The sequence below is a fragment of the Grus americana genome, chromosome 7, assembly GCF_028858705.1.
Source record: "Grus americana isolate bGruAme1 chromosome 7, bGruAme1.mat, whole genome shotgun sequence".
In the NCBI taxonomy this organism is placed as follows: Eukaryota; Metazoa; Chordata; class Aves; order Gruiformes; family Gruidae; genus Grus; species Grus americana.
Window position 1 is genome coordinate 4804444 of NC_072858.1, and position 10055 is coordinate 4814498.

At 39.3% G+C, this 10055-nt stretch overlaps 1 protein-coding gene across 1 annotated transcript in view; it reads left to right on the forward strand.

The window, feature by feature from the left end:
• CPXM2 (carboxypeptidase X, M14 family member 2) overlaps window positions 1-6799 on the forward strand; it is a 78366-nt gene extending 71567 nt beyond the window's left edge. Inside the window, exon 13 of the mRNA XM_054832554.1 lies at window positions 3932-6799. Within this exon, the coding sequence (XP_054688529.1) occupies window positions 3932-4185 (254 nt within the window). The 3' untranslated portion in view covers window positions 4186-6799. The remainder of the gene's footprint in view (window positions 1-3931) is intronic.
• The last annotated feature ends 3256 nt before the right edge of the window (window positions 6800-10055 follow it).

Below are 10055 nucleotides of genomic sequence, written 5' to 3' on the forward strand. Positions count from 1 at the left end.
ATCTTGGAATATCTAACTTAGTTTACATTAATTTTATTTCAGTGCTACTGTGTCTGTATTGTAAAAGAAAACATCTGATGACAGGTATTTAATTAGGCAATAATGATTCTGCCTTAAATATTTCAAAATGGGACCACTGGGAAATGATAGGAGGAATTAAAGTAATCAGTTGTTTTTCCTTGTCTTTGAAGTCTTGGCAGTCTTGAAAGACTGCCATAAACTGTAGTTTGTATTTCTCTGTTAACAGAATTAATATATTGCTCTGATTGAGGCTGAGCAAATGCAATAGGTGATTAATCTCCAGCTCTCGGGACACTGGATTGCCACATGAAAGAAAAAAATCAGCAGTTTAGAGACAGCAAACATGCACACGGAGAGGAGTCCTGGTGGCACATTAATAATGGTGCAGGATCACGGAATCCACCTGGTAACCCTCGGGGAAACTTGCAGCTATTTACATCTAGACTTAGAGCTGAGCTTCTGTTGCTCAAGGCCATCTGAGATTGTTAGTAAAACTAAAAGTACTTATTTCATTCTTTTTAATTCTTTTCTTTTAATGAGATGTTTAAGCTGACGCTCTGTTTGGGAGTCATTTTATAGATGGGAACATAAAAGTTCTATCTTGTTTTATATTATACAAGTAACAATGTATGTCTCATTAGTCTTTGAAACTGGACAATTTATGTTGGAGCCAAAAAGTTAAAATGACATGTATAACTCCAGAAAAAGAAGGCAAATTGTCAGCAGTCTTCTTTCAGTAATACCTTTTAAAATGAAAAATGAATCCATTTAAACCTCCGAGTTGCCTTGATATAAAAATAGGACAAGCAGGAGAAGAATTATGGCCACTATCTCTATTCATAAGATTTGTTTGAAATGAGCTAAGCTGTAAGGTATCTACTGTTTCTTTGATACATTAATGTGGTCGAGTACCCTGTAGAGCCGGACAAAAGTTGTCTGTAAAGGGCCTCTAATAACAGTTACTTGTTTGAGAAAATTTCTCTGCTTCTTGCTGTGGACAAAAAAGAGTATATGGAAAGCACTTTTTTTTTTAACTTTCTTTTGGATGTACAATATATCTTACGGGAAGAGAGTGTTGCTGACACTAAGCTAACAATATTAATAGGCTAATTGAAGTCATTGATTCTTTCTGGAAAATTATGCCATTTTTTCTTCATGCAGTTGTAACTATTGACCAAGTCTGAGTGATTACACGGTGTTGCGGTTAGATGCGGGCTGTGCTCTACGAGACAACCTTTGGAAAAGGTTGGATGACCAAATGCACGTGGACACCTTTGTAGCCCATGCTGCAAAGGCAGTTTTGTGGGTTGCTTCTGGTAATTGCACATTTGGGAAATCTCAAAGCAAATCTTGAAGAAGAAATGCAGAGTTTCCTTCTGGTGAAACTCCTCCATATCACAACCTGTACCAGACTCCAAAGAAGAATGCACATTTAGTGTGATTTTTGCAATAAAGCATAATTAATTTCACACAACGTTCAGAGACATTTTTTAAATATTTTGCTAAGTTTCATATGATTTCAGCATACATTAGGTAATGAAACCCAAAGATTTTGAAGGAGCATTTAGTAATATTTAATAACATTAATCTAAGCTAAGCATAATTCTGGTATTATAACTCTTCAGCCTCATTCTTGGCTGCCTGTTTAGTAAATAATTGAATTTTAGTTGTTTCATGCATTGGGTGTGCAGCACTATGGCTAGCTTTCCTGGAGAGTCTTTTGTAGGTAATTAGATTTTTATAATGTATTTAAATTTGGTACATTTAAGTGTAAATATGACACTTAATTGTAACAAGGAACCTATCAGGCTTAAAGAGTGTTCCTCTTAATTGAAGTGTTTATGGAGTCATGTGACACATTTAATTTATAATAATACTGTCTTCATATTTTTATGCATTGTTGTTTTATCTAGGCAGGCATGGCAATTCTTTTCCAGACCCAATAGGAGGAGACAGATGTAGTCTGCCTCCAGCCTGTTCCCACTGGAGCCTATTCTTTTAGCAAGCCTATTATTTACTAAATTTATCTGTATTTCTAATTGTATTTCGCTTGCCATCTGCTCTGAAATTTTTTACCTACTGCATTTAATCTGATTTTCAAAAAAAAAACCAAACCCTTTTAGTCTGGTATTAAATTCTGGGCGATGACAGCTGACAGAAATACTAATCTCTACTTACTTGTAAATGGAAAGGAGGTAAAGTGCATCCTGCTAACAGTTTAATATCCAGCTTTGTAATAACTTCCCGGTTGTGTGTGAATGTGTAGATGTTTTTCTGGCTTTGTGTGCAGGGTTGTGATGAAGTGCCTGTTAAATGTGTCAAAAAAATGTGGGTCAGTTTTGAAGTCCAGGGGCTAAAGCCAACCTCTAAGCAAGGATGCGTTCGCAGCCACGCACGGGGTGATCCGTAGCCTTTTGCTAGTCCTGTAGTATCACCAGAGCATTTACAGCTAAAAATGAGCCCTTGGGGATAAATTCAAGAAACCTGGGCAGCTTTATGTGTTGTGTTTTGGTTAAGGTGCCAACAGACCCAATAGTAAGGGAGAACTGAATAAAGAGCTTCTCAAAGAGTCCTTCCTAAAAATGCCCAAGTCATGAAAAGTAGAAAATCTGGACCTTGATCATCACCCCAACTGGGGTCAAAACTGCTGAAAGAAAAACCTGAACAAGCTGGTATGCAAGAACTGAGATGATCGGGTGTGCTTCTTGCAAAAAATTTCACACTTGCATTCAGAGACTCTAATACCAGGGTATACCTGATATTGCTGTTTTGCTAACACTTGCTGTTTGCAAACGTGTTTTTTTTTATTTTGCCAACCCCTAAATTAAACTCCCATTTGTTTAAGCAGAGGTTAGCTAGTCTGATCTTTTCCCAAATATAATATTTTTAGGTAAATCATCTTTAGTTTTTGCAACACACTGCATTGCAAGCGACCCAAGGCTAGTGATAGTAAGGTTGTCAGTTCTCATCAGTGCTAAAAAAAAGCCAAGCTCTCTTCATAGAAGAGATGTTGCATTTCTATTTATATATGGAATTGCATATTTGAATATGCACTTTCATTCCACAGTGGGTTTTCCCAGGACAGAGCAAAACTAATTGTAGATATTAGTGTTTCACCTTTTTCAGTCCGCAGCTAAGCACACTTGCTAGTTAAAATAATATTTAAGAAGTCGTCTAAAACCATCTTTATGTATGTATGGGTAATCTGAGATCATTTCCAGGGAAAAAAAAAAAAAGAAGAAAACAGAAAGTCCTGATTCAACGAGGTGTTAAAATGCATCTTGATTTGTGCATGAGTAGTTTAGTTGATTACAGGAGCTCTGTTCATGCATTTACAGGTAAGCAAGTGGCTAAGTACCCTGATGAGTTTGTAGGAAAATTAGTGTAATAAAACTCAGTGTAAGCTTTTATAGAAGGGGATATTTACTTAGATGTCTAAGTGAGTTGACTTTGTGCATTCACACGCTTTGTGTACTGACTAGCACCAAAACATGTGTCCAGGCGGTCTGGCCAGAATCGTGAGTGCGATGGCAGTACCCCACTGGAGCTTCTCTTGGTTGGTTACTTCAAATTAGTTTGGGGAAGGTCTTTTATATCCCTCAGGAATCACCAACCGTTACAAGGTGGCCCTTTGCCTCAGGATCTTCAGCTAACAAAAATCTTAGGTCAGACTGAAGCCCGTTGTCCTTTTTTCATTGTTTGGAAAATAAGTTTTCTTGTAGGGTTGGCAGGACAAGGAGGGGTGTGCGTGATGAGGGCAGCCTCATTGACACCCTCCTGGTCTGAGGATGCAGGGTTGCTGCTTCAGCTGTCACCTTACCCATGTGCAGGCATTTCCGTATTCTCATACGCAACACGTTCCTCGAGGAGAAAGGGCCACTGTCCTGAAAACCATCTCTTTTCCTACCAGGAGCCGACGGGGATTACTGGCGTCTTCTCAACCCTGGGGAATACGTGGTGGGCGTGAACGCGGAGGGCTACACCGCCGCCACCAAGACCTGCGAAGTCGGTTACGACATGGGAGCGACCCAGTGCGACTTCACCATCTCCAAAACCAACCTGGCGAGAATCAAGGAGATCATGAAGAAGTTTGGGAAGCAGCCGATGAGCCTGTCCATCCGGCGGCTCAGGCAGAGGGCTCGGCAGTGGCGGCAGCGGCGATAGACCTCAGCCTGGCAGCCCGCGGCATCCATGAGCTCTGCTTCTGTCAGCCTGGCTGTAGTTGTAGTGAGAGTTACGTAGCCCGTCTCTTCATGCATATTTCTCTGCACGAGGCCCTTCTGTTAGTGGAGCTGGATGAATAATGGGTGGAGGTTCAGTTTGGCGAAAAAACAGACACAGGATTCAAGGTGAACCAGAATAAGCCCCAGGTTGGGGGGGGTGAGGCAGGAAGAATGTAGAAAGATGTTTTGAGTTAACCTGGAATGAATTTTTTTTGCTTGTTGGGTTATTTAATCGTTTGTAAATCTGTTTTCTTTAAAAGTAGGAAAAAAAGAGAAAAAAAAAGAGATTCTTATAAAGGAGAAGCGTTGTTTTGAATGAAAAACTGAAAAATGTTGTTACTAAAGTATAAAATTGGTATATTTTTGCAATTCAAAAGTTTTGACACTCTATGTTTTATTCTCATATAGGAGGAAAACTGAGAGGTGACTACTTCTGTTGAATATCATTAAAATTTGGTCAAAATTTCAGTCCCCCTTTCCCTGAAAGTCCACCTTTCGACAAGCACCATAATATTTGGGGAAAAAACCTGAAGCAAATAACCCACCTTAGCTTTCCTGCTTGGGCTCTTTGTATTTAAGGATGTCTTGCGATTCCTGAATTTCATACCAGGAGTGGTTTTCTCCTCTGGCTTTTTAAGGCTGCGTTTTTACTCCATGAAGTAAACCTAACGGAAAGGGCACGGGGTAAGGACCCCTGCAGCACTGTGGCATGGCGCACCCTTCTCTAACCTGGGAGAAGGACTTGAAACAAAGCTTTTCTTGGGACACAGCCAGTCGTATTGTGTGTGAGAGGAGAGGCTTGGTCACTGGCATGTGCATAGTTCACGAATCCACTGATACCATCTTTTTTCTTGATTTTTGGCCTGCCTGTAAGTGCCTTTTGTGCTCGTGCACGCCTTGTGCCACTGTCTTCTGTGACTTGCGAGGGATTTTGTATTCCTCTGCGTGGTCTGCTCCTCTTGTCACTGCAGCTGCTGCTGTTTTTCTGGCCTTACTTCTCTATGGGAGCAGGATTTGGGCTCTATTATTGGCTTTTAAGAAACAAAATTATACAGCAGGATAGGATTGAGGTTCAGGAAGGATGCAGGTCAGATTTAGGAAAGAATGAAGTAAACAAACACTGGACAAAGTATCAGCTGGTGAAAATCAACTTTCCTCCGTTAGCTTCAATGTTATGACCGTAATTATACCAAATGAAGGGCCAGCTGTTTGATTTTAGCCAGTCAAAAGTCTGTAGCTAAATAAATATCTCAATATGCTTGGTAGAAAATCATGGCATACACTTCCAAATATGGTTCTGTTTAAAACATTTTAATTGCTATTACACTTTTTGCCTATTTGATATGATTCTTGGAAAAGACATTCATCCAAGTATCACTCAAAACTGAGGAAAAATAAAGTGCAAGTAGAAAACGTACTGTAAAAATACCACGTGCTATCTGTATTAAATCTTTTTTCCTGTCAGCAAACCCTGTAAACACATAAAAGGCAAAAGATTGCAGAATTAATAATATCATCATGAAGCCTTGCATAATAAATAGTTGTATTCTTAAATTTCTTAGACAATTCCAGCCCATGCTTGTTCTGCAGATGCCATTAAATAACAGCACTTTATTTGGCAGCAAGGCCTCAAAGAAAATAGAAGAGTGCATACATAATTTTCTATAACTGAAATTATGGAACTCCAGCTCCCAGTCAGCATCATTTAAATTAAGTAATAGAGGTAAACAAATAATCCAATCATTACATTAGTATCTAGAATTATATTTTACTTATTTCACTCTATTTACCACCCTTACAACAGTCTATATGCCAATATAACAGCAACTTGTCCAGAAGGGATTTTTTGGCAGCTGAGAAAGGATTAATGATGTCTTTATGCAGGTAACGATGTGAAATAATTTTGGAATGCGGAGCAATGGCAGCAGACAATGTGTTAGCAGTTTACTTTGGCTTGTTGATTGGCATATGTAGATTTTGTTACCACCACAACAGATCAGGACCATACATGATTTTTTGTGTTATGAGCTGACGGAGTTTCTTAGGTGGCTTCTCTCTGGAGTCCCACGAAGGCTACCCAGTCGTCTTGCTGGGAGTGGTTGGCATGCATAGGCAAACGAGGAACTAACCGGCCAAATTGAAATCACTCCAATGATCAGATTGAAGGTGGAAACCTCTATGTTAGTCCTGGCAGGTCAGTTCTTTCTACCTTGAAATAATGTTTCAGCCTGGTTTGAGATTTACTTTACACACCTAGAGGTGCCTACGCTTTGTTCTCAGGTATGAGGTTATCTCAACGAGAAGTTATTTTTTATTTGATAGGAAGAAATGGATTTGATGGGAAATTCTTCGGTCTCTGTTAGCTAAAATTAGATGGACTCTGATTGCTGAAGACCTCAGTAACATCAGATGCTGAAGACCGTGGCCTTGGTGCTCTTTACTGGCCATGACTAGTGCTTACACATACTTGGGCACAGCAGAACTATGACTAATGCAGGTGACCTTACTCCATTTTAGTCCAGGCATTACTAAATAAACGGCCTAACAGCTGTCAAGTGTACTTGTCTGCGCAATTATTTTTTGATTGTCCAGCACCTTTACACTGGAAAACACTCAAGTTTAAAGGAGTCTTACCAGGAACTTCACATGTGTGAATATCTTGTGCTGAGATAAGATGCTTATGCCTGCCCTGAATATAATAATACTGAACTGATGGGTGCCCTATTTACTGCTACGGTTATGCACTTGGGAGTTAAAATGGTCGTGTTCTTTGAAATACATAGCACTGCTGTTTAACCTTTAAATACATTCAAACCACAAAACAGTAATTTTGGATACCCGTGTTTTCTATTTATCTACCTTTTCCATGTTTTTAGAACAGGTAATTTTTTTCTAAATTCTATGGTTTTAATCTCTTTTCCTTTTAGTGTTGTAGGAAAATTGGCAGCCCTGCAGAAATGACAGGAAATAGAGCTTGAGGATGGATACGCTGCTTTTGTAATTACAGGTCCATTTCAACAGCTACTTATACAAAGACTTTACTACGCTTTGATCATCCCTGATACAAAAGAAAAAAATACAGTCCCTTCCAAGTAATAAGAAATTCAGCTGCACAATCTCACCTATGCAGGAAAGGTTAAACAAATAAAAGGTTAAAACAGGACATATTCTACTCTCCTTGATAATACCACCCATCAGTCATGTGCTCTCATGCAGAGCTCTGACAATCATAAAATACAGTGAGAGCTGGCTGGCTTCTCCTTGACTATCCGTATCGTGCTATCCAGCTATCCATTTTTTAGCTGTTTAATTATCATAATTTTTATCACCCTGTATTTCAGTTTTTCTCATCCATCTTAGTAACTACAAGTACGCTAAACTCTCAAAGACAGATCTCAGTATCTGCAAATCAGCTTGGGACTGCTGAAGCCAATAAAACTGTATCTACTAAAACTATATCTATTTACACACGCTGGCATAAGTGTCGTGAATCTTGGTAATCTCTAACCCAAATTTAATCTGCTGACACCAGAACATTGTTAGGAGTATCTGAGTGTCACTTTTACCAGGAGGTTGAACTCTGTGCTGATAAGAATGAATGTAAATGAAGTTGTTGACTATGCTGGTGAAGAAATGTAATTTTTCATTGGGTATTTTAAGCCGGTCACATATTTTCAGCTTCTGTCACTCACTACTTTCCCTTCTCTTATCCATGTATAGTTGTGGGGTTTTCCTCTAACTTCCGCTCATTATTCTCAGTGAATATGGGAGATCTTCCCAAAGTGTGGTTTTTGGCAGCCAAATTTACTTGCCTCTTTTATCATGCTGTAGTAGGTGGTTGACCTTTTTGAGAAACACCGGAACAGAGATGAGTTAACTTAAAAATAGGGTACAAGTGGTTTCACACCAACGACTTTCACTAGTTAACCTTTAAAAATTGGCATGTAATATATTTGGTGTGGGTCTGAAAATGCCTGAGTTTGGAGGCAAATGTGCCTCTCTACCATTTGTCTTTGTAATTAGTCTCCATATGGATTCAGTCATAACACTGTAAGTGTGAGGGAGTATAAAAGCACACACGAGTCATATAAATTGTGGGAGCATCACCTCCTGCTGCAGTACATCGTTACGCCGGCGCAGAAACACCGCAGGACAAACAGCTCTGTGTACACCTACCAGCTGTCCAGCAGGAGCCCAAAGAAGATCTGTTTCATGCTCACTGAGAGGATACAGCTTTCCAAACATCTTTTTCCTTTCTTACTGAAGCAGTTGCGTACATGGAAAGAGAGTCAGTGATTCTTACGGTTGATTTCATGGATAATTTTAGTACTACTTCTGCCTCTGCTTCTTTGTGCTGTCAGAGTGGCAAGCAGTTTTCTCAGTCCTTTTCAATCCCTAATAAACAGTTATGAATGTTTTTTGGCTTCAGGTGATTAACTTACAGAAGTTTTAGATCTTTATTCTGGTATTTCCTTAATTTTCAAGTTTAAATCATATCTATACACTTAGTCTAATATGCTTACTAGTCCTTAATTTCTTTTAAAAGGTCATTTAGCTTGAGATGACCTTTTCGTATTTCACCGTAACACTATAATATGATTTTTGACCCGCAAAATTTATGTTCAATGAAGCCATCACAGTGAACACAATCTTGTGCCTGCAACAGTAAGTCACGAAATAACCATTCTCTGCCATTTTCCACTGATATAATCACCGTTTCACAGCATGCGTAGCCAGTTATGTCTAGCTGAGACCTGCAAACCCACCAAGTCCACATTCAGATTTGCAGGACAATTTGTTGATGAGTTGTTGTGGTAGCTTATCTCTTCTCTCCACCTGGCAAGGTACCCAATTTTATTTTGATGGAGATTTGGATTACTGTTTCACATGAAAATTTGAAACAGGTCATTATCTGCTACCTTGCTCATTTGGCAGAAAAAGGACATTTTTACGCCTTTCATAAATTTCAGAGGGGTTGTATTGACTGGACAATTTTTGGTATAGCATTTCAGCTCATAACTACCTGAAATGAATACATTTATCAGTAAAAAAATGCCAAGAGTGGGATTTTGGAAAGCCCATCAAAAAAGTTTCGGCAGTGAACATAAAGGTACTTTATAGCTGCGTGTTTACATACTTAATCTGCCTTTTCAGTTACATGAGTGCCTTTAGTCATCTGCTATAGTGCCAGGCTCAGAGAGGTTAAATCCATCTTCCCCTCCCCTGTGGTTTGTGCAGGCTGGATTAAACAATATCCCACACAGTTTTCTGCTCATGCTACTTTGACTCTTTACTAAACCGATCTTCAGAGACCTTTCCAGCACTTACCTCTCCCCATCAGCCAGGCTCCCAGATGAACGTCCAGCCTTCACCTGCAAAGGTCATGGGAGCATGGCCAGAGTGCCAGCATCACATCGGGAGATGGCACTTGGGCTCTCAAGGTACAGCAGCGCTTCTGAAAGTGGCTTCTTTTTTTTTTTTTTTTTTCCACCAAAATACTATGAAGGATCATTACACTGCTCTGCAAATGTCTGGTTTTTTTAGCCTAATACTATTCTAAGAGAAGGCGTAGGCAATTTTGAAAGCACTATTTGCCTGATCAGGACATAGGTAAAGAAAAACTTGAAGCCTGATGAAGAGCGAATGTTGAAAAAAATAGGATGAAGTGATGGCTCCATAAGGAATGCTTTGCATTTAGATTTATGAAGACTTTATGAAGAAGTTATAGATGTATTTAAATTTGTCTTGCAACACCTATGAATTCCATACGAAAATGAGCACTTTTGCCCAGCGGCTTAAATATTAAATCAT